Below are 25359 nucleotides of genomic sequence, written 5' to 3'. Positions count from 1 at the left end.
GTAATCCTAATAGGGGGTGAGTTGGGTATTTAAAAAATTTTAAGGCACTTAGTTACCTCTCACACCCTTCTTATAAATTTACCAATAAATTCTTGTTACTCAATTACTTAAGTGCAAGACTATCCTGTCTATGCATGCAATATACACAAATTAAATACAATGTTGAAAATAAAGAGTGAAGGGAAGAGAGAAGACAAACACAGTTTTACGAGGTTCAGCCGACTTGGCCTACGTCCTCACCTTGAGCAACCACTAAAGAATTCATTAAAACCCTGCTCCTTAAAGTGGGACGGAGCTTCCCGTACAATCCGCTACTTACAAGAGGCACAACTTCCTTCTACTCCACTGCTTACAAGAGATACAGCTCTCTCCTCACACACCGGTTCACACCCCAAACTGTGTATGCAATAAAATCTGGAAAATACACTCAAAACAATGCTTCTAACAAAAGCTTGTGAGTACAATTCAAATTCCTAGCACATTAACATATGATATAACTTGAACCTCATGAATGTATGAAAAACGATACAATCATTTGATGTATGATATGTGTCAACACACAAATTCGTATTTAATCAAAACTCCCAAGTAAAAATATATTTGAAATGCCTTGGAGTTAACTAGGGTTCTTGGTTCACTTTGTAAAGATGCAAAAGTATGTTTGAAGTGAACTCGTTAACAAAATCTTTGTCTTGAATACAAACTCAATCAAAATCACAAAGCCTTATTTCATGTATTCAATCACAAACTGAGAATATTAATTTTCAGAAAATATCCCTCAATTAAATGTATAGTTGTAAGTACCAAGGATATTTAATCAAGTAGTAATATAACTAAAATATATATATCCTTTAGAAAATACGCACTTGAATAAAAAAATCAATAAAGCAAGTTAAATAAGTTTTCTCAAGTAATGATCTTCTCAAAAATATATTTTATATGAATAGGCACACCAAGATCAAAACTTTTCAATACTTAGTCAAGAACAAGCAATGAGATGAGATGAAAAGTCACAACACTAATAACTTGAAAGATCAAACCTCAATACTAGATTAAAGTCCAGTAGAGTAAACAAGTTCCCTTTGAAAATCTGATTTGATTTGCCCAAGCTTTTAATAAAAAACTGATTTTTAGGTTTTCCCGCGAGTTCAGGCAACCGAACTTGACTTCAGGCTCCTGAAGTGGCCACTTCAGGCGCCTGAGGTTCCAGGGTCAGGCGACCGAGGTACCTCTATCAGGTTCTGTGTTTCCCATTTAATTCTTCAGGCTACTGAACTTAATCTTCAGGCTACCGAAGAAAATCTTCAGGCGCCTAAGGTTAACTTTAGGCTACCAAAGTCCCCTCTTTTTTTTCTTTTTCTTTTTTATTTCCTTTTTCTAATTAAAAAAAAATGCTTTACTCTTTTTCTTGGGCCTTTTATAAAACATATATTTCATGATTTTCAAAACATTTTTAGGTCCATGAAGATTCCCTAATGATGTACATGAAATGCATGAATCCTAACAATCATTCTAAGTTATGAGCCTCAAATTAAATTATATGAAAATGTAAGTACATGAGATCTAAATACCTATTCCCAAAATATTCTTGAACTTTGCGGCTTGCATCTTGATTCTCATACTCTTTGAGTCCCATGGTGCTTTCTAAAATGTATAAGCTTTACTTTATGGCGTCCATGACTCGTTATCTTTCCGTGCATGCTCAGTGTAAGTCCTATTCACAAACTCAATGCACAGATCAAATATCAAGTGATTTGTCATTATAAAAATAGGATTGGACTCGTAGAGTCAACAAGATGCTTCAAAAATCTACCCTTAAATCAATATCTCTCAAAAATGATTTTAGAAATAAATGCTTTGGAGAAACTTAGGGTTTGATTTTAAAGTACTTTTTTCAAGAATATAAACTACGATCCTTTTTAAAAATAATCTTGAATAATACGTAGATCTATGTTCTTGCTATCAATTAATTAGTAGACTTAAATCTTTGAATAAAAATATAACTTTTAATATTGCAAAGATTTAAACAAACTACTTAAAAGATACTCCTCAAAATATATATTTAGAAGCTCTAAAAGTTTAATCAAATAGTTTTTACAATAAAAAAATATCGAGTCTTTGAATGAAACTAAAAACTTGAATATCACAAATATTCAACCTTTAGCAAAATCCTTTCTCAAATAAATTTTTCAAGTAATAACACATGAATTTTTCTTCTCAATAAAAATAATAGATATATGAGTATGAAAAAACAACTTTGAGGTATATATATACTGGAATCACAAACCAACCACTTATTTATCAAACCCCCTATCACCAAGGAATGCTTGCAAGATGTGTAGATAAAATTCCTTCGAAAAGATTAGATGATTTGCCCAAAGATTATAGATGCAGTAGAGTATTGTCAAATTCTTTTGAGTGGAGGCACATTTAGCACAAGATCACAAGATTAGTCTCTCTAAAGTGTTCTTCTTGTGTCTCTAGGGTTTAGGGTGTGTTTAAATAGTGTTCTCACTCTCAGATTAAATCCTGGCCATTAGATCAATTAAAAATAAAGGTTTTATGTCCGTGTCCACCCTGAAATGTCATTTTGCGATGCGACCTTCGTCCACAATTGGGTACGTTTGTCGACGAGTGTACAACACTCGTTCATTGATGAGGTCATGAGTTCATTGACGAGAGCACTATTGGAAACTTTTGGGCTCTTGGTATTTTTTTGTCGACGAGACAACACTATTTATCGCTGAGTGGCCTTCATGCTTTCGTCGACGAGGCCATGGGGTTTGTCGACGAGGGCACTAAAATTTGCCTCAAAAAATTTATTCCACCTAGAGTTAATGTAAATGAATATTTCATGAAATGTATGAGTCCTAAGGTCAGTCTAGGGAATGTTTGAGTTTCGAAGTATATCATATGAACTATGTAAATACATTCAATTCTAAATAACTATCACAACGTCCAGGAGCTCAGGTGCCCCAGGGTGGCGAAATAAAAGTTGTATTTTATATTTTCAAGAAAAATAGGAATATTAGAGTCACCACTAACCTTTTAGTGTGGTTAGAATACTTAATTACTACCCAATTAAGGATAAAATTGGTCTGTGTTACCAAAGTTGGGATCGGGAGTTCAATTACGTGAGGAGAATGTACGAGCACCCCCCTACGCACCCGTTTTTACGAATTGTACCTAATTAATTATGAAGTTATCCCAAAGTAAATTTAAAAAGTCTTTAAAACTACCCCTTTTGTAAATTTACAAAATATATGAGTAAAGAAATTAATCACAAAAATAGATATATATTTATATATATATATATATAAATATATATATATATTCCCTCAGAACTGGAGTACGTGAAGTCTGAAAGCTCATACCCTCTCATTAAAATCATAGGGATAAAAATCAAGAAAATATTTTATGAAAATAACTCCCAAAGCTATTTCAAAATTTTATAAGATTTTCTAAATACTTTATGATATTTTTAAAATTTCTGGGAGGTTTTGATAGTGATAATAGGATAATAAACTAGAATACTAAATGTAAATATATGGAATAAACAAAAATACAACAATACCACAATGCACATAATAATAATGAGAATATTACCAATACCCAAATTAATACCATAATACTATATATATATATATATATATATATATTAAATAATAAAATACCATAATACTATATATATTAAGATACTATAATAAATATCACCATATGTAAACATAATAAAAATGCCATAATACTATAACTAAATATATTAAAATACCTAAAACGCCATATATGCTAAGATCCTAAAAATGCTAAGAATACCATAATAAAAAATATCCTATATACTCGAATACTAAAAATGCAATAATGCTAATACTATATACTGAGCATGCAGGGGGTGTGTCGTGTGTGTGTGGGCCGTGTACTGGGGGGTATTTTAGTGTGTGATAGTGTGTGCCGTGTGCGTGAGTTAGTGTGTGTAAAGGTGTGCGCTTCTGTGTTCTTCTGTGTGTGTTCGTGTGTGTAAAAGTGTGTGTGCAGGTGTGTGTGTGGTTTGCAATGTGTGAGTGTGTGTTTGTTGTGAGTAAAAGTGTGTTGCGTGTATATGACCAAGGAGACAGAGGGGGCTCACGGCAAGGCGGTTGTGATGGGTGATCGGAAAAAGGGTAGCTGGAGCTGTTGCTAGTGCTTACGGTTGCTAGAGGCAGCGAGTCGGGTTCTACATGAGGCGCGGTGATCTCTTGAGGTGTTAACGACTGCTGGAGGCACTACAGGTGGTTGATAACTGGGAGAGGGGCCGTCGGCTTTTGTGTTAGCCGCTGCCCGTGGGTGATGGTCATTTTGGTTGTGGCAAGGTTGTTTGTGGGTAGTACCGAGCGGAGCAGCAGTGGGCCGCTCGGCTTGTTGCGTGAGAGTTGTCCGAGTCGTGGTGGCTACCTGGTGAGCGAGGAGAGGAGTGAGGTTGTGACTCGCTGGTGAGACCGATGGTTTGTTGGAGATGAGCTGGTTGCCAATGGTTGCAACAATTTAGAGAGAACCGAAGCAGGGGTGGTTGGAGTCATGGTTGCGGGTGTGTCGTATCGGCTGTGGGTGGCTGGAATCATAGTTGAGGGTGTGTCATCTCAGCTATGGGTGGCTGTTGCTGAGGTTGGCCGAGAGCAGAGGTGTTGCATAGGAGACAGCCGGCTGGAGTTGCAGTTGGTATGAAGGTCCTTGGGTGGCTGAAATAGTCGAGCCGTTGGGGGTGGCCGGAGTCACTGAGGGTGGCCGGTTGTAGCAGAACCGCTAGGCAGGGAGTTGGTAGCTGGAAGCCACGGCTAGAATGGTGGCTTCGTGGAGGAAGATAGAGACTACAACGAAAGGAGAGACTGAGGTTCCAAAAGAATGGGAGAGGGAGAGAGCAGGGAAGATAGGAAGGTTGTCAGGGCTGGGTGCGCGTGAGAGAAAGGGAGAGAAAAGAACTTAGGACACACCAAGGGGGACCGACACCAAACTTTTTTGGTGTCTTCATTATTTGGACATAAAATGACCCTAGGACACACACACATTTGCACCTATGTTTGTTAGGCACTTCATTAGGATTTGTGTGTATTAAAACGGGACCGAAATGCACACTTTGTGTACTTTCGGTCGACCGAATCAGGAAGTTCATTCTGCCCTGGTCGACTGAAACAGGTCTGGGTCAACTATTGACCAAGGCCTTGGTCGACCGAACCATGTAGTTCAAAAAGCCCCGATCGACCGAAACCCTCTTTGGTCAACATTTTGATCATCTGGTCAACCGAACCATCTTTCTACTCCAACTACCTGATTGACCGAGAATCCTCGGGAAAATTCGTAGTGGTCTAGTTGATCAAACCATCCAGTTCAAAATGGTCTAGTCGACCGAATCTCGGTAAAATAGGAAAATCGCCTTTGGAAAGGAACTTTCGGTCTACCGACCATTTAGTTCAAAATCCTCCTAGTCGACCGAACCATATGAGTCTTGGTTGACCAAACTTGTTCTGGTCAACCAGACCTCTCGGGTTGCACCTAATTTTTTATCGCAGTTAAAATTTTTAAATAGGGTTAAAATGTTTTAAACATCATTAAACTTTTCTAACAATCCCTAATAGGTCCACAACGGTCAAAAATTCTGGTATGTCTATATATATACCCTTTCATTTGGGAGAAATAAGCATTGATTAGCAAAAACAAAAATCAAATTTCTCTCTCAAGCTAAATACTTCCTATTCCTCATACTATTTCCAAATCCACTCAAACTTACCTACTTCATCTCAGTATCATTTGTAAGTGTATTTGAGTGTTATTGGTTGGAGGTTTGTTTTCTCATTTTGTGAGTGTTTGAATCGATTTTTTCACGAGAGCATAATCTAAGTATTCTTAGGAGGCTTTTCTGATAAGCCTGTCTTAAGAAGACTTGTGTTGAACTTCCGAGTGTTGCATTCTCATTGCAATATCTTAGGAAGTTTGTATTGGTTTTTGGCTTGCAAAAATACTTTCAAACTTACTCAAATATCTTGTGATATTCATATTGACATTTTTGTGGAAGGATATTTGTGTTTGATATACTAATCTTTGTGGCAATATTTATTCAAGTTCATATCACTTGTTGAATACAAAGATTGCTTAGCTTTTGCAAACCAAGCATAAACACTAATTGAAGTGACTGACGCATACTACTATTTGAAATATTTGAGACTTGCATGATATCTTTGTTTGAGCATCTTGATTAAGAACATATTGAAATACAAAGATTGCTTGTTGACACTCTCACGTACGCATTACACTGATAGAAAACATATTTGAGAGTTGAAATATTTAGACGACATTGAGCTTACATTTTAAATCATCGGTGGTGTTTGTGATTGTGCGCATTTGGGGTACAAATCAGGTTTACGTGAAAGCACCCTTATATTGTACATTTTGATTGTATATCTGAGTGATTCCAAGTGTGGCCTGAGGGGGCGGTAATCTAACCCGATAAGGATTGGTGTAAAGGTTGAGGTCAACCCTGTGCTAATTGACCTAGTTTGTTTAGGTGTCGCTCCACCCGTTTAAGTAAGCAAGTTATTGTGATAATCCTTGTGTTGGTTAGCCAAGGCGGGGGCGTAGGCAGTTGGCCGAATCTTGATAACATATCTGTGTGTCACCCTTCTCTTTACTGCTTTCTGGTGCTTGTGTAATTGATTAAACTGCTTTATTTAATTTCTGATATTACTCACACTAGATTGACCATAGGATTGTGAACATACTGCTGTTAGGAGGAATACCTAGGGGAAGGATTTTAAAAATACCAATTCACCCCCCCCCTCTTGGGATCACTGTAAAGCTAACAATAATAATAATAATAAAATTTTGTTATATTGGCCCCAAGTAAAAATGGGGTGTCAACAACTGCCCCTCTTTGTAGACTTTGTTGCTTCAATGGTAGGAACTCTCCTATGTTTTTACAACAACAAGCCTGCAAAGATAAAAGACACAAATTTTGGACTGGGCGAAATATAACAAAAGAGACAAAAATGATCTATGACAACTGATTTGCACCAGTTTTAAGAGCACATGAGGATAACATGGATCGGGTGTAGGAACCCGAGCTATAGTTCACAGAGGGTGACTCGCACCTAGTGTAGGAACCTGAGCTATAGTTCACGGAGGGTGACTCACACCGGCTTTAGGAACCCGATCTATAGTTCACGGAGGGTGACTCGCACCGAGTGTAGGAACCCGAGTTATAGTTCACGGAGGGTGACTCGCAGTGGGTGTAGAAACCCGAGCTATAGTTTAGGAACAGTGACTGACACGGGGTGTAGGAACCCGAGCTATAGTTCACGGAGGGTGACTCACACTCGTGTAGGAACCCGAGCTATAGTTCACGGAGGGTGACTCGAACCGGGTGTAGGAACTTGAGCTACAGTTCATGGAGGGTGACTTGCACCAAGTGTAGGAACCCGAGCTATAGTTCATAGAGAGTGACTTGCACCAAGTGTTGGAACCCAAACTATAGTTCACGGAGGGTGACCTGCCCTGGGTGTAGGAACCCGAGCTATAGTTCACAGAGGATGACTTGCACAAGGTGTAGGAACCCGAGCTATAGTTCATGGAGGGTGACTTGCACTGGGTGTAGGAACCCGAGCTATAGTTCACGAAGGGTGATTGGCACCGGGTGTAGGAACTAAGCTATAGTTCATGGAGGGTGACTCACAGCGAGTGTAGGAACCCGAACGCTGAAGCACACAATAATGACTCAAACTTTAGTGAGACAAAGGTTGCTTGGACAATGATGAAAAGAGATGTATGAAAAGATGAGTATGACTGAATGATGTTATATGATGCATTGAATGTGGCTATCGGTGATGCTAGAATGCAAGAGTGCATGCATGTTGTTTGATGTGATTCCAGAACATGGGGATATTTATGCATAATGCATGATATGACACGTATGCTTTTTTTTTTTTTTTGCAATGCATCAAATATATGATGATGCGTGAACTTTCTTTATCCAACGTGCCTGTAAACAACAACCCAATCTCTAACCGTGACCAGATTTTCGAATTCCAAGTCCAATATTAATGCCCCTAAATTGGGTTAAGGGTATAGGTTAAAGAAGAAAAAGGCTAAATAAGCCTTAAAATTATTGATCTTATCAAGGGTAAATTGGCCAAAGATTACATATGAAGTTACTCCTTTGTTTCATTCTTTATTTTTCCTTCTTTTTCTCTCATTTTTCTATATATTCTTCTTTTACCGCTCCTTTTGCTTTTCCTTTCATGAAGGAACTTTGACATTTTATTTGGACCTTATTTGGAACTGATCCTTTTAAAAATGCCCCAGTATGGGGTGTGATCTTTTGACGAGTTAATCAAGAATTAAATTTTCCAAACTCAAAAAGGCTTACAAGGGATTTCTTTTTTGACTTTATTTTGGGTAGCAGAAAAATGGTGTGCCATCATTTCGATAGCTTATTGTTGTCTAATATGACTTGCCAAATGCTAGGAGATCCAACTCAGGTTAATTTTTTGGTGAACTGACTTTTAAGAAAAATGGGTTTAACAATAAAGCTCAAATAGGTTAACAAATGGTAAATCAATATTTGGTTTTTTTTGAATACTGGTTGGCCAAAGATGATCATCTATCATTTGATCAAAACATGAGTAACGAACTGACGTGAAATTCTTAGCACGACATAAATATTTTACTGAATTCCTTCAAGATTCTTTACTTCTTCGCAACATATGAATTCATAGGGTGAGGGAAATTGTTTCATCTTCCTCTCCTTCCGCCTCCCATATTTGGTTTTCAAGATTAACATTACTTTTTCGCTCATGAATATTGGTATTATCATTTTCCTTATCTTTGCATGAAACATGAGCAAACAAATTTTTGGCAACTGAACTCATGACTCAAGTGATGTGAGGGAATGCATAATTCATTTTATTTATGAAAGGGAAATTGTCCGAGAAAACACTGTCGACAGACTACAAGAAGAAAGGGAATTAAAATGACGTCATTACATGAAATAAACTAGATAGTCAAAAGCTTGCCCCTTGTGTACTTTCGTTCATGCGGTCAAAGAGCAAATCTATCCATTCAAACTTCTTACTAGAGCTCCAGGATCCATAACTGACATATTCTTTTGCTTGGCTTGAGCTCCCAGATCTTTTTACAACAACTTCCTTCCCTGTGATCGGGTAAAAGATTACTCTGGATCCCTAGCTGCTTATTCATTGAACGGTAACCAACCTGCATCCCTTAATGATTGTACCTTGTGCTTAAATGTCCAATAGCTGTCCACGGTGTGACCCGGAGAATTGGAGTGATACGCGCACCTAGCATCTGGGTCATACCATTGTGGTAGGGGATGTCGTATGGCTACTCCAGGGATCGTGGAAATGAGCCTTCTTTCGAGCAATTGGGGGAACAATTCCAGATAAGGCATAGGAATTGGTTCCACCCTATTAGGACCGTTTCTCTGTGTCTGAACATTTTTCTGTGTGAGCGTAGGCCCATAGGGAACAAATTGCGACCTTGCACTCATATGAACATTTTTGAACATTTTTTTGTTTTATAGAGGAATGAGGGGGAGTAGAGGAACCCTAGGTTTCCGCCCCCCTACTTTCTTATCTTTTTTTATTTATTATTATAATAATAATAATATTAAACATAATAATAATAATAATAATAATAATAATAATAATATTAATAATAAAATTTTTTTATATTGGCCTCGGGTAAAAATAGGGTGTCTACAATAACCATTTCCATTGAAGATCTTGAACTTGAAGTTTGCTTCCTCATCATTTTATTCTTCTAGTTCCATGGATTGAGTCAAGTGATATGTACTTTAGGTTTCTCGTGGCTTCCATACAAGTTTACCATTTGTGCATTATAAATCATGATCCTATTCACAAACTCAGTTGCACAGGTCAAATACCAAGTGATTTGTCATTATCAAAACAGGATTAGATTCATAGAGTCAACAATCTTCCCCTTTTTTATGATGACAAACACATGAGCAAAAATGGGTTACGTCTAACAAGGCTCCCCCTCAAATAATGCATAATTTAGAATTCAGCAATATAACAATATAGTTTACACACCATGAAATTCATACACATTGTATAATATACAATATTTTTACTAGTACAACTTCTCCCTTTTTGACTTTTTGAAAGATCTTCCCTTTTATTTCAAAAGAAAAGAAAAAAATTTTTTTCCTACTAACTTCTCCCCCATTTGAGAAAGGAAAGAAAAGCAACCATTTTCCCCTTTTTGAAAAAGCAAAGAAAAGCAAAGCATTTTCCCCCTTTCGACAAAGGAAAGCAAAGCAACCATTTTTTCTTACTAACTTCTCCCCCTTTTTGACATCAACAAAAAGATATAGAAAAAAAATTGTTCTGACATAAATATATCTTATCTTTGCAATCAAAATACATTTCAACATTTACGTGTCAAAATTGTGCTATGGAATATATCTCCTTGTGTTATTCAATTTACTTCTCCCCCTTGCTAATTTATATTTGCGTTGTTGAATCAAATTTCAATGTGAACATACACAATATTTCAATTTACATAGACATGGATAAGAAAATCAATCCATTAAAGTCCTAAGGTTTATGTGAGCACAAACATGTGTCATGTGTCCATAAGAATTTAACATGCAATAACCATGCTCTGAGTTTAATACCAAATGTGAACAAATTTTCCAAAAGTGAAAATTTTAACCAGTTGTTAATTTTAATGTAAGTTGCTCCTCCTTAATTATGTAGTCTAATGTGACACTGGGCAACTTCTCGACTATGCATCAGACCTAGTTCCCATCTAATTTGGATAAACCTATCCCTCGAAAGTGGTTTCGTGAATATGTCCGCCCATTGTTCATTTGTGCAAACAAACTCAAGTGTCACATCTTTTTGCACATGATCAAGAAGAAAATGATGTCTAATTTCTATGTGCTTAGCTCATGAATGTAATATAGGATTCTTGGAGATGTTTATTGCACTCGTATTGTCGCATCTTATAAGAATTGTGTCATATTATAATCCAAAATCCATAAGTTGTTATTTCATGTAAAGCGTTTGAGCATAACAACTTCCAGCCGCTATATATTCTGCCTCTACTGTGGAAAGAGTAACTGAATTTTGTTTCTTTGAAAACTAAGATACAAAAGAATGTCCTAAGAAGTGACACGTGCATCTTGTACTTTTTCTGTACACTTTACTACCGACAAAATCTGTATCCAAATAGGTAGTAATCTCAAAAGAAGTATACTTAGGATACCTTAATCCAAGTTCAATGGTTCCAATCAACTATCTAAGTATTCTTTTGACAGCTAATAAATGAGACTCCTTAGGTGCAGCTTGAAATCGTGTGCATAAACATACACTAAACATTATGTCAGGCCTGCTGGTAGTCAGATATAGTAAGCTACCAATCATCCCATGATAGAGTTTAACATCTACTGGTATACATTGTTCCTCTTTGTCTAATTTTAAAGAAGAACTCATAGGTGTTCCTAGAATTTTACCATCTTCCATATTAAACCTTTTGAGCAAGTCTCTAATGTACTTTGATTGATTTATAAAAATTCCATGTTTTTCTTTTTTGATTTGAAGTCTAAGGAATAAGTTAAGTTCTCTCATCATGCTCATCTTAAATTCATTTTGCATAGACTATGTAAACTCATTACACAGCTCTTCCTTTGTTGCTCCAAATATGATATCATCTATGTATATTTGTACTAGGAGCAGATTTTCATCTTTAGCTTTTATGAAGAGTGTTGTATCAATTTTTCCTTCAGTAAATCCATTTTCTAGTAGAAAGGCGCTTAACCTTTCATACCAAGCTCTAGGAGCTTGCTTTAAACTATACAAGGCTTTAATTAGTCTATAAACGTAATTTGGATGCTTATAACTTTCAAAACCTGAGGGTTGTTCTACATATACTTCTTCATTGATGTAGCCATTTAAAAATACACTTTTGACATTCATTTGATGCAGCTTGAAATCCTTAAAAACAGCATAGGCTAACAACATTCAAATGGCTTCCATTCTAGCTACAGGTGTGAAGGTTTCCTCAAAATCTATTCCTTCCAACTGGTTATATCCCTTGGCTAGTAGTCTTGCCTTATTTCTAACAACTACTCCATGTTCATCTTTCTTGTTCTTATATATCCATTATGTTCAAATAATTGTCTTATCCTCAAGCCTAGGAACTAATCTCCAGACTTTATTTCTCTCAAATTGGTTTAATTCTTATTGCATAGATATTACCCATGATTCATCCTCAATTGCTTCACCCACATTCTTAGGTTCTTCTTGTGATAAGAAAGCAAAATGATTAATCATATTTCTAAGTAAGGATCGAGTAGTTACTCCACGTGATGGTTCTCTTATAATTTGATATATAGGATGATTCTTTATGTTCTTCCATTCTCTAAGTATTTCATTAATCTCTTTTTCTACTTGATTATCTTCAGAAGATATGTCGTTGACTTCATTTCTCTTTTCTGAGTTATCTTCAAAAGATAATTTCCTTATTAATCTCAATTTCATCCTCATCAATCTTTTGAGCAAATGGATTGGATTCATCGAATACAACATGAATGGATTCTACAATGGTTAATGTTCATTTATTATATATTCTGTAGGTTTTACTATCTAAGGCATATCTTAGAAAGATAGCTTCATCAGATTTCATATCAAACTTTCCTAAATGTTCATTGTATGGTCATTCCATAATTCATATAGAGTCTAATTTAGAGATGGTCTAATCAGGACTCTATTTAGAATATAACAAGCAGTATTTACTGCCTCAGCCCAGAAGTACTTAGGCAATTTGTGTTTATTAAGCATAGTTCTGGTCATTTATTGTATAGACCTATTCTTTCTCTATACTACTCCATTTTTTTAAGGTGTTCTAGGAGCTGAGAAGTTATAAAATATTCCTAGTGAATCACAGTATTCTTCCATACCTTGATTTTTAAATTCACTACCCCTAACACTTCTGATTTAAGTGATAGTATATCTCTTTTCATTTTGAATGTTCTTGCAAAGTTTAATAAACTGTTATCTTTGTAACCTAAAAGTAGTACCCATGTGAATCTAGAATAATCATTAATGATAACAAATGCATATGATTTTCCTCCTAAACTTTGAGTTGGGATTGGACCAAATAAATCTAAGTGTAGCATTTGTAGTGGTCTAGTAGGGGAGATTACTTTCTTCTTTTTAAAACTTGCTTTTTCTCCTAATTGACATGCATCACAGGTTTGATCGTTCACGAATTTCGTCTTAGGATCCCTTAACTAGTTTTGATATTAAGTCTCTATTTGCGTGTCCTAATCTCCTATGCCAAATCCAACTAATTTCATTTATAGCAGAGAAACATGTCGCCCATTGAGAAGTTAAGCTATCAAAACTGGTGGTATATACATTTTCATGACGTTCAGTAGTGCATAGAATTTTGTTATCAGTTTTATATTCAACAAAGCACTTGCCATGTTGAAAAGATACTTCATAACCTTTATCACACAGTTGACTTATACTTAATAAGTTTTATTTTAAATCATCAACCAATAAATCATCATTTATGATAAGTGATGGATCATTACCAACTTTACCTACTCCTATGATCTTCCCTTTTGCATTGTCCCCAAAAGTGACAAATCCTTCGTCCTTTGTTGTGTTAGATGCGAATTTAGCTTTATTCCCAGTCATATGACGTGAACATCTGCCGTCCATATACCATCTATTTTTTGTGGAGGATGATCTCACGCACACCTGCAATAGATATTTAAGTAACTATTTTTGTACCCATTTTTTTCTTGGGTCCATAGGGGTTATTGCTTGAATCTCCTTTAACTCTCCATACCTTTTTCATTTTAACATCTTTGTTCTTAAAAGGACAATCAAATTTTATATAACCTATCTTTCTACATTTAAAGCATGTGGTATATTTATAAGAGTCTTTTGATGGAGCATAGCCTTTTGATTCTCTTACAAAATAACCCATGAAAAGATGTTTTTGTTTCAAATTATCCTTTCCGTTAAAACCAAGTCCTTCTTTATCAAAGGAATTTCTCTGTGCCCCAAGAAGTCTTTCAAAGTTACTTTCGCGCTCTGTGAATTTATGAATAACTTTAGAATTGTCTTTCAAATTTCTTCTCAATTCCTTAATTTCTAAATCTTTTTCTTTTATCACAGATGCATGGGATTCATTATGCTTTTCAATAAGCTTTGAGAGTTCTTTTACTTTACACTTCAAAGCAGAAATTTTCTTAATTTTATTTTTAAGCATTTTAAGATTGTACAAATATTTTTGCTGCAATTCATTATAAGAAAGCATGCTATTTTGGTTTTTAGAATCGCTGGAATAATAAGAAGATGTTGAGAAAAATGATTATACCTCAAGGTCATCATGTGCCATTAGACACAGACTCCGTGTCTGAACTACTTGTGTTGTGGGTGCCCCAACCAACTTTAAGAGCCTTCTTCTTTTTCTTGGAGGCTTTGATTAGTTTAGGACATTCAGGCTTGATGTGTCCAACCTCTATGCAATTGTAGCAAGTTGGCAAATCTTCCTTCTATTTCCTCTTGCTAGACTCACCTCTTTCTAATTTCGAGTTCCAAAATTTTCTATTAAACTTCTTATTCTTCTTTAGGAACTTTCCAAACTTCCTTATTAGTAAAGTCATGTCATCTTCTGATTCTGAGTCACTTCCTTCACTAGAGCTGCTAGACGATGCCTTAAGAGTTGTAATTCTCTTTACTTTATTCTGCTTATTTTTCCTCTCATTTATTGCTAGCTCATAAGTCATGAGCGATCCGATCATTTCATCAACTGACATCTCTTTCATATTCCTTCCTTTGGCTATAGAAGTAGCTTTAGCTTCCCAAACTGGCGGTAGTCCCCTAAGGATTTTTCTGATCAACTCATAAGTAGGGTAAGATTTACCTAGAACATTTAATGAATTCATGATGTCTGTGAATCTATTGTACATGGATTGAATATACTCATCAGCAGTCATTTGAAATGCCTCATATTCACTAGTAAGCATATCTGTCCTACTATTTTTTACTTCCTTAGTGTCATCATATGTCACTTCTAATTTTTTCCATATTTCTTTAGCACTTTTATAGGCCATTACTCTATTAAAATCATTAACATCTAGTGCACAGTATAGAAGGTTTATTGCAGTAGCATTTATTTGAACAGATTTCCAATCATCATTAGTATACTCATCTTCTATCTTACGTATATTTACTTTATTAACTACTTTCATATGAACATGATTTCCTTTAGAAACTATTCTCCACACTTTCCAATCAACATTTAAGAGACATACACTCATCCTTCGTTTCCAGTAGGTGTAATTTACACCGCAAAAGATTGGTGGTCTAGTGGACGAATGTCCCTCACCGAACGGGGTTACACCGGTATGTGCCATTGTGATCTTTTACAAAAATAATGGTTAAGTCTATGTAAACTTGTCTCTGATACCAAATGTGAATTCCAGTGTTATCCCAAGAGGGGGGTGAATTGGGTATTTTCAAAAATTAAGTCCTTCAAGTTCTAATTTTGAAAACTATCAATTACAAACTTGTAATCTACTTAATAACTAGCTTAATGTTTCACAATTAATCAACTTAATGTGTGTCTTTGTCAAGCATATAATTTTACCCAATTACTCACAACATTATCAAATGCTCAATTCATACACAATGACGGATAATTTAAATGCAAGCGAAAATTAAAAGGAATTAAAGGATGAGAGAAGACAAACATAGTTTTTATGAGATTTAGCCTACCCCAGGCTACGTCCTCACCTTGAGCAACTCACTCAAGGATTCCACTAAAAATTTGCTCCTTTAACTGGGACAGTGCTTTCCTTACAATCCACTGCTTACAAGAGGCGTAGCTTCCTCCTCAACCCCGGTTCACAACCCGAACCGTGAATACAATATAAAAATTTCAATTTATGCAAAGCTCGAATTGCTTCTAACCAAACTAGTGAGTGCAATAGAAATTCTTGTACATACTCATATGATAAAAGCTTGAAGCTCATTATATATGTATTAATATGATCTTTATATGACGAATGAGATGCTTCACAAATCTACCCTTAAATCAATATCTCCCAAAAATAATTTTATAAATAAATGCTTTGGAGAAACTTAGGGTTTGATTTTAAAGTACTTCATGCAAAAATAGAAACTAAGATCCTTTTTAAAAGTAATCTTGAATAATACGCTGATCTATGTTCTTGCTATCAAATAATTAGTAGACTTAAATCTTTGAATAAAAATATAACATTGTGTAGGAATTGGTGTATTCCCAAGAGGGGTGTGAATTGCATAATTAAAATTTCTGCCCAAGTATAACTATCTAGCAGCAGTATGTATGACCTAGGAAAAACTCAATCATTCACAATAATAAATCACAAACATTCAAGTGCTGAAATTTGAATTGCGAAAATTAAGAGCAGACACAAGAAATGTTATCGGGGTTCAGCCAATACTGCCTACATCCCCACCTTGGCTCACAAGCACAAAGATTCCACTAAGGGCTCACTTCACGGGTGAAGCGACAACGTATACAACACCTTACTAGGATGATGCACCTAACTTTCCTAACTGGGTCAAAGCCAATCCAAGACTTTTACCAGGGCAAGTCATCCTCTTAAGGCCCACACCTGGAATACAATAAATTACATTACAAGATGTGTACAAAATATATGTTTGTCAACCAAATGGATTTGTACCAGTATTAATCAATGCACACCAATAATGTAAAAACTATAAGCTCAATGGTGTATGTGTGTAATCAACACTTAAAGTAATGACTATCTCAATTCAAGCATAAGAGTGTATCAACAAGCTAATCTTTGAAACAACGTATTGATGCAAATATCAATAACGATTTAGGGTTTCAAAGACTTTCACAAACAGTAATCGGAATATTTCAAAAGATATTTTCTTAATATCAAAGCACAAAGAAATATTCAAAAATGAGCTTGTGAAAAGATTTTTGCACAATCAAAAATATGAGCTAAGGTGTCTTACAATATGAATGCTAAGACCCACAAGCTCTAAGTTTTCCCACACAAAAGATTTATTAAATTAAATCTCGGGGGGGGGGGGGGGAAAAAAGCTCAACCCTTAATCTGAAAAATCAAATATATAATAAAAAAAAATGAGGGTTTTTAGCAACAACCAACAATGAATTCCCACACAAAAGATTTATTAAATTATATCTCGGGGAGGGGGGGGGGGGACTAAGCTCAACCCTTAATCTGAAAATCAAATATATAATAAACAAATGAGGGTTTTTAGCAACAACCAACAATGACTAATCACTCAAGGATATTCTCACAAGATTAGATTTCTCAAAGAATGGTAGTATGAGAGTATATAGACTTTGTATGAAAGAATGGGCTTTGAAAATTTTTAGAGAATTTGTTGCTAATTAATTGCTAATAAGAGCAAATGAACCCTTATATATAGACTTGCCCAATTTTATAACCATTGGGGATACAAAAGGTATTCTTAAATTTGTTTTAAAAATATTTAGGAAAATTAACCCTATTTAACCCTTTTTAACCACGATAAAAATTTGTGCAACCAAAGAGTTTCGGTCAACCGAGCTATAGGTTCAGTGGCCCGAATAGTCACAACAGAAAAAGTGAACTTTTGAAGTTCGGGTGCCTGAATGAGGATTCGGTTTGCTGACTAAGGCGATTTTTCAGTATGTCTAAGGTTCAGTTGCTTGGTCTCAAGTTCGGTATGCCAATCTTGAACATTTGGTCGCCCGGGGTTATTTTGAACATGAAGCTTGGGCACCCGATTTTTTGGAAAAAGTCAGGTGTTATGTTCGGTTGACCGAGGACGGTGAAGTCATTTTGGGTTCGGTCGCTTGAAATCAGGTCAATACACTGACTAGTCAACGGTTCGGTCGATCGAGGTGTTTGGAATACCAAGGTTCGGTCACTTGAAACCCTATTCTTTTAGTCCTTTAAGTCCTATTTTAATTCAATTCATTTCCCTGATAATATATGTTATTTTTTTGGCTACTATTTTACATGTAAGTGCAAGGACCTAGGGTTATTCTAAGGTCTTTAAGCCTATTAGTTTCTACATGCATGATATACATTAATTATTACAGACCTTTCCTACTTTACTATTAAAGATTCAAAATGAAGATAATATAAATTATAACAAATGAATCTTCTGGGTATTTATTCTTTAAGTCTTCACATGCCATCAAATGATCTTGCTAATATGAACCTGCACACAAACTTGATAGAAATTAAATAACTGATTATTTGTCATAATCAAAACAGGGTATGACCTATAAGGTTAACAATCTCCTCCTTTTTTATGATAATAAATACCTTATGCAAAAGTGGATATAGCCAAGAAAGGCTCCCCCTAAAAATATGCATAAAGAAAGTGTAAACATTTTAACGTTTAATGACTACCCAAATTTGTCTTCTCCTTTTGGCAATAGCAAAAAGGGCCAAGATAAAAACATTGAAGCTTATAGGCAAGCAATGGATAATAATCATTTAAATACAAGATATGGTTGGGAAAATTTTTAGCAATTTCGACAGCATGCTGTTTGAAATTAGAGCATTTTTCCAAAAAATAATTGTATAGAAATGACTTGATTGAGTTCAAATTTACAATTATCCACAATAACTAACTCAAATAGTCCAGTATGGATCAAAACGAGAAACATAAGTATAATTATTATCATGCAAGAGATACGATAGCCATGCATTGCAAAAAGTACTGGGGGTTGCTCTAAAAAGAAGACTTTAAAGATCTTGCAAACAAAATTTTTTCTAGTTTATCAATTAAGCACAAACAAAAATATAACCAGAAAAATACAACCACAATGATCTTAAAGATTTAACAATTACATGTAAGATCATATGGCAAAAACAAATACTATATGGCAAGTTAACACGTTTCAAATTATGATTTTCAATAAGAACATTAAGCACATGCCACACATAATTCAAAACAGATCTAAGCTAAAAAGTGTTGGAGAGCATAATATGATAGAGTTTTGGTTTTGTATGCTCCCCCTATTGATTTCAATTATAGCTTATATGAAATAAGTTGTTTGTACCAGTGAAAGACAAATTTCATTTAACATGCCAAGAAGTATAAGAAATCATTTTTTTTTTAAGTCTTTTAAAATGAATATATTGGATTAAGATTTATTCATTTTACCATTCGACCAGTATAATCATCCCTATAGGTCACACATGCATCATAATATATATATTAAGGCATGAAATAAAGCACATGACTGAGAACAATCCATATCAAAACATAGAGCTTGAAAAGCAGGATATGATGTTTAAAGTTATTAGAAAAGCCTTAATATTCAAAAAGTAAAACATGATGCATATGAGTTTTTTATCTTCTTTCTTTAGAGATAGAGCTTAGCTCCTCTAAATGTTCTCGATGATGATGCAAGGGTGAAATTTAATATTCAATCGATTTGCACTCATCCTTTCAAAAAATATTTTAACATTTATTTGATTATAATCATCTTTGTACAAGGTTTTACTTTGGGAAAAATTTACCAAAACCTTGGCAGCATGCCGTCTGTAAATTGAACATTTCCCCATAAAATTTGTACCTAATAGATTTGAGCAAGTAATATATAATTCAATTTAAGCATGCAAGTATAAAAACCCGAACTGTGATAATTAGGTCTAAATAAATAAGAGAGGGGCAAATTGGGAATTTGGCATATTTCGTTGACGAAGCCAGATTTTGTTGACGAAGTCTTTGTTCTTCTCATCGATGAAATTCAGAGACACGTCAACGAGGAGAAGCCAAGGAGTTTCAGAAAAATCGGTGATCTCAGATTTGTCGACGAGGCCACCGATTCGTTGACGAAGTCAGTGAAAAATTCGTCGACGAGAACACCATTTCATTGACGAATTGGGCCAGGTCAAAAGGGCTATAAATAGAATATTATTTACTTCTAAGCTAATAAACGTCAATCTTATCTCTCTCTCTCTCTCTCTCTCTCTAGAACTCTCCCTACTCTCTCTCTTTTTAGATTTCTTCGCCGATCGTTGATGGAATTGGGAATATAAAGTTACCACGAGGATTGTGGAAGGATTCTCTACAACTTCTATGGATCGGGACCTCGTTTCAAAGATTTCAGGTTTTGGCGAAAAAATAGAGGTAAGGCTCAGTTTTCAATTCTGATTCGGTAGTTTTGTAGGTAACAGTCTTGTGAGTATATTATGTACTGTGATTTGTAGGTTTTGGAACTCGGCTCACTGTTTAGGGGCCTTGGAGTTCGGGATTTGCTTTTCGGGGAAAAGGTAAGGGGAACTATGTTTATATTGGTTATTTTTGAAATTGGACTCGATGGAACTGTGGTCCATGGTCCTATATGTGTTTTAGCTACTCATTTGGGGGGATCTAACAAGGAAAACTATGAGTTTTTCATTATTATAGTTTTTGAAAAAGGGGGCGACGGGCTGCATCCCTGGTTTTGTTGAAAATCAAGTATATGTGTGATTTATACTGTGATATTGGGATGACCGTTCCTTGACTTGTTTAAACTGTATTTTTTTGGAAAACCATGATTTAGATTACCAAATGGGTGTGGTTTGTTTGGTTATATAAGTGTGCATGTGTGTGTGATATGTTGAAATGCTAGTAGGAACGTGGTTCTAAAATTGTTTCAGGTACTGAAAGTGTCCGATTCTATAAATGAGGGCGTGTATTTTACCGCCTGCCATGTGGGCAAGAGTGTCAGACTCTATATCCGAGGGTGAGAGCCTATTCCGGCAGATCATGCCGAAGGGTGTAGATCCACCAGTTATGCGTTGGTATGATGCCATAGGAGTCGGGGACTAGCCATATGTTGGTGGCGCTGTGTTCGCGGGTTGGCTACGAGCCAACTCCGTATGTCGCGGGCTGACTTTGGGCCGAAGGGTGTGACAACACCGGGATTGCTAATCATGTGTATGTGTATGGGTGCGTGTATACACTGTGGAAATTAGTACTAGAATGCATTTAACTACGTGTATGTTGTATCATGATAACACTCAAATGTAACACACTGATATAACCTGCCTTCTTCCTTACTGAGAGGTGTCTCACCCCCGCTGTACATACATTTTTACAGGTCCTTCGAGTAATGGGAACTAGCATCCTGGTGTAGAGAGCGTAGTGGCTGGTGTACTGCGTTTAGCGCTTGGGTAAGTGCTAGGATTGTACTTTTGATGGATTGCCACATTGAGATGTGTTTGGGCACCTGTATGTACATTTTTGATAGGGCCATGTTCTGCTCTTGTATAGACTCTGGTATGGTACTGTATATGTGTATATAGATGACCTTTTTCCGCTGCGTATATGTTTGTGATTAGATGTGTTTAGGGTGTCTGGGAACCCCACGGGGTCGGACCCTCATACATTCTACTGTATCTTTGGATGTTTGATCAGATACAGGGACAGGTTAGATTACATTTTCACCCTTGGGTCCCATTTTGGGGTTTCGGGCGTGACAACTTGGTATCAGAGCTAACCAGGTTACTAGATCTTGTAGACTTGGTTAGGCTTAGTTGTGAGTATATACTAGAGTATAGGATGTGGATATGGGTAGAGTTGGTTGAGGGTTGTTCGGTTGCTAGACTGGGATTTGTCGACGGTATTCTATGTTTTTCCTGGGATGACGATTCCAGTAAAAGCACGGCAGATCATTGATGACTTTCATGTCGATGTGATAGGACAGACCTAGACTTGGTAGGGAGTAGTTAACACGATTAGTGTAGATCATTGTGTCAACTGTATGTGTTGCAGGGACACTGATAGATTCCTATTATGTTGCAGAATAGAGCCCAAGGATAATAACCTGGGAAGTGGCTCCGAGGAGACTGTGACTGATGAGTCTCCTTCTACCTCGAGGTTTGACGAGGCATGTATTATGGGAGATCGGGTGGAGTGTGAGGAGACACGAGCGCTCTCCTACTGCTACGAGGTGCACCATTGAGAGGTTCACATGCATGCATCCTCAGACGTTCTTTGGAGGACCTGACCCGACAATAGCATAGGATTGGGTGGAGAAGACTCAGAGGATCTTGGAGGTCCTGCACTGCACGGATAGGAAGCGAGTCCTTTGTGCCACCTTCTAGCTATCTGGGGAGGCGGGTCGATGGTGGACTGTGGTGAGTTTTCCGGAGAAGCAGAGAGGTGGTCCTGAGGACATGACGTGGAGCCGTTTCAAGGAGGTGTTCTTCGACAGATACTTCCCGACTTTTGTACGTGATGCGAAGGCAAATGAGTTTTCTGCGTTAACTCAGGGGAGTTTGTCGGTGCAGGGGTATACGGCACAGTACATAGAGTTATCATGCTTTGCACCATGTATGATCTCGAGCGAGTATAAGAAGACTCGGAGGTTCGAGAAAGGTTTGAGGAAGGATATCCGCAGACTGGTGGGTATGCTTCAGATCTGCAAGTTCTCGATGTTGGTGGATAAGGCCACAGTGATTGAGACCGGTATCCAAGAGGATGAGGTGGATCAGGAATCGAGGAAGAGGACAGTACCTTCTGGTTCTCAGAAAGGATCTCAACAGGGATTGTGGAAGAAGAGGAGTAAGGGCCCAGGTTACTGTCAAAATACCGAGTGCCAAGTGTAGACACCCCATTTTTACCCAGGCCCAATATATGTATTACTATTATTATTATTATTTTATTATTATTAGTATTATTATTATTTATTCTTATTATTATTATTATTATTAATCTTCACTAATCTTGTTATTTTTATTATTATTATTATTATTATTATTATTATTATTATTATTATTTTCTGTATTATTATTATTATTAGTATTATTAATAGTACTTTATTATTATTATTATTATTATTATTATTATTATTTTCATTATTAGTTTTATTATTTTTTATTATCATTAGTATTTTTATTACTATTATTACTATTCTCCTATTTATTATTATTATTACTTTTGTTTTTATTTCTATTTATATTGTTTATTATTATTATTATTTATTATTTTCATTATTATTGACATTATTTTTAATTATTATTATTATTAGTATGTTTACCTTTATTATTACTATTATTATTATTATTATTTTATTTATTTATCTTTGTTATTACTATTATTATTATTATTATTTCGGTTATTATTATTATTATTATTATTGTTGTTGTTATTATTATTTTTAGTATCTTTATTATCATTATTATTATTATTATTTATTTATCTTGTTATTATTATTATCATTATTATTATTATTATTATTATTATTATTATTATTTTCTGTATTATTATTATTATTAGTATTATTAATAGTACTTTATTATTCTTACTATTCTTATTTTCATCAATAGTACTCTATTATTATTTTATCATTAGTATTTTATTACTATTATTATTATTATCTTATTTATTATTATTATTTTTCATTAGTATTATTATTATTACTTTTATTTTTATTTTTATTTATATTGTTTATTATTATTATTATTATTTATCTTTTCATTAGTATTATTATTATTACTTTTATTTTTATTTTTATTTATATTGTTTATTATTATTATTTCATTATCTTTGTTGTTACTATTATTATTATTATTATTTTAATATATATATATATATTTTTACCTTATTATTATTATTATTATTATTATTACCATATTAATAATTATTCTCATATATATTGTTTCCAAAAAGAAAAAATACCATAAAATGCAAAAAACCAAAAAAGGAAAAGAGGTTGGTTAGGGTTGCTAAAAAAATGTTTATATGAGGGGGCAGCGCACACACAGACGGACACAGACACAGCCGGGGGGGCAGAGGAACTGAGAAGAAACCTAACAAAAAAAAAAACCTTTCTTTGCCTCCCTCGGCATCCTCTTCTCAACAACCAATACCGCCGCCTCCACCACAGCACTGCCTGCCACCCTCTTCACCCAGCCTCCCATCCATCCTCTTCTCAGCACCACTCCCTCGCCCTCCGCAACCACTCCGACCAACTGCAGCCGAGAACCCCCTGCACCGACCATCCTCCACAGCCGCACCAGCAGAAGAAGATTTCCTGTTGCGGCTCCCTGCTCACGGCCACTCTTCATATCTTGTAACCCCGCATGGTGTCACCATCACCGTCACTCCCCCCAGCCATCACGAGCACCAACAGCGGCCACCGACCCCAGTTCTCCGGCAGCACCCGAGTCTCCTCCAGCAGGCCGCAGAGAAGTCCACAGCCCACCAGCAGCTTCCAGATCGCTGCAACACTCTGGTGATACCCGCCGTCACAGCTCCCGGCGACCGTGCGCCGGTCTTCGTCTCCGGTCCTGTTCCGATCCCTACTCCATCCCTCAGCCTCCCTCTGTAAGCACCTTTGCACGGCTGTCTATACACACACACACAAACATGAATATACATATATATATATATATATATATATATATATATATATATAGGTTCAGTTTATAAAGTGGAAATTTTGTTCTTATTTATTTATGCATGCTTTATATGCACACACACACTGATTGTCATTTATTATTATTTAGTTAAGTTTTATTGCTATTGTTATTTGTATATTGTTATTAGTAAATTGCTTGCATATTATTATTATTATATTAATTGTATTAACGTAATTATTTTGATTTTACTTGTGTTGTATTAATTGTTGTATTATTATTATCATAGAATTTTTATTGTAAGAACTTGTTCTAATATTTAAAGTTTAAATTTTTATCGTATTTGTTACATATGTAATATTGTGGTGAGACTTTTTAGCTGATATTCATGTTTATATCGTTTCTTGTCATATTTATAAATTTATTACTGTTATGAGATATTAATCGTCAGAGTTTGTGTTTAAAGGTCATATATTTGTATTCGTCGTATATATTAAATATTTAATATTATTGTACAATTGTTGTTGTGTTATGTGTGTGTAAATGTATACATATATATTTAATTGGTATTGTACTATTTAGGATTAGGTATTGAGATGATGATGTTTTTTAGCTTTTTTTTTTCTTTCTTTCTTTATTATGTTTCATTATTTAATGTTTAGTATTCTTGATATATTTTTCTTGTTGTATACTTTAATATCGTTGCCATGTTAATATTATCATGCTTGTTTTATTGTGTATTTATTTTGCATAATTATATTGTTGCGATGCATGTTTATTTTATTGTACATTTATTATGCATATCATTGTATTGTGTGCTTATCTTGTTGTATATTTATTTTTCATATTATTATGTTGCATATTTATTTTATTATATATATATGTATATATTTTTTTTCATATTATGTGATTATTATTATTGTCTTTTATATTTGTATATT

At 35.2% G+C, this 25359-nt stretch overlaps 1 protein-coding gene across 1 annotated transcript; it reads left to right on the top strand.

Moving 5' to 3' along the window:
* Positions 1-4551: 4551 nt before the first annotated feature.
* Positions 4552-24390, top strand: LOC131153165 (protein TRACHEARY ELEMENT DIFFERENTIATION-RELATED 7A-like). The gene is made up of 2 exons (XM_058105330.1): positions 4552-4688; positions 23814-24390. The coding sequence occupies exons 1-2, from the start codon at positions 4552-4554 to the stop codon at positions 24388-24390; spliced, it is 714 nt and encodes a 237-aa protein (XP_057961313.1).
* The last annotated feature ends 969 nt before the right edge of the window (positions 24391-25359 follow it).

The sequence above is a fragment of the Malania oleifera genome, chromosome 1 (genome assembly GCF_029873635.1).
Source record: "Malania oleifera isolate guangnan ecotype guangnan chromosome 1, ASM2987363v1, whole genome shotgun sequence".
NCBI lineage: Eukaryota > Viridiplantae > Streptophyta > Magnoliopsida > Santalales > Ximeniaceae > Malania > Malania oleifera.
Note: the sequence above shows the minus strand (reverse complement) of the source record. Positions and strands in the feature narration are given on the sequence as shown.

Coding starts and splice junctions, on each gene's coding strand:
- LOC131153165 (XM_058105330.1), top strand. CDS start 4,552: ATGGTTGCGGGTGTGTCGTATCGGCTGTGGGTGGCTGGAATCATAGTT. Junction 4,689..23,813: donor GACAGCCGGCTGGAGTTGCA/GTTGGTATGAAG, acceptor ATGAGGGGGCAG/CGCACACACAGACGGACACA.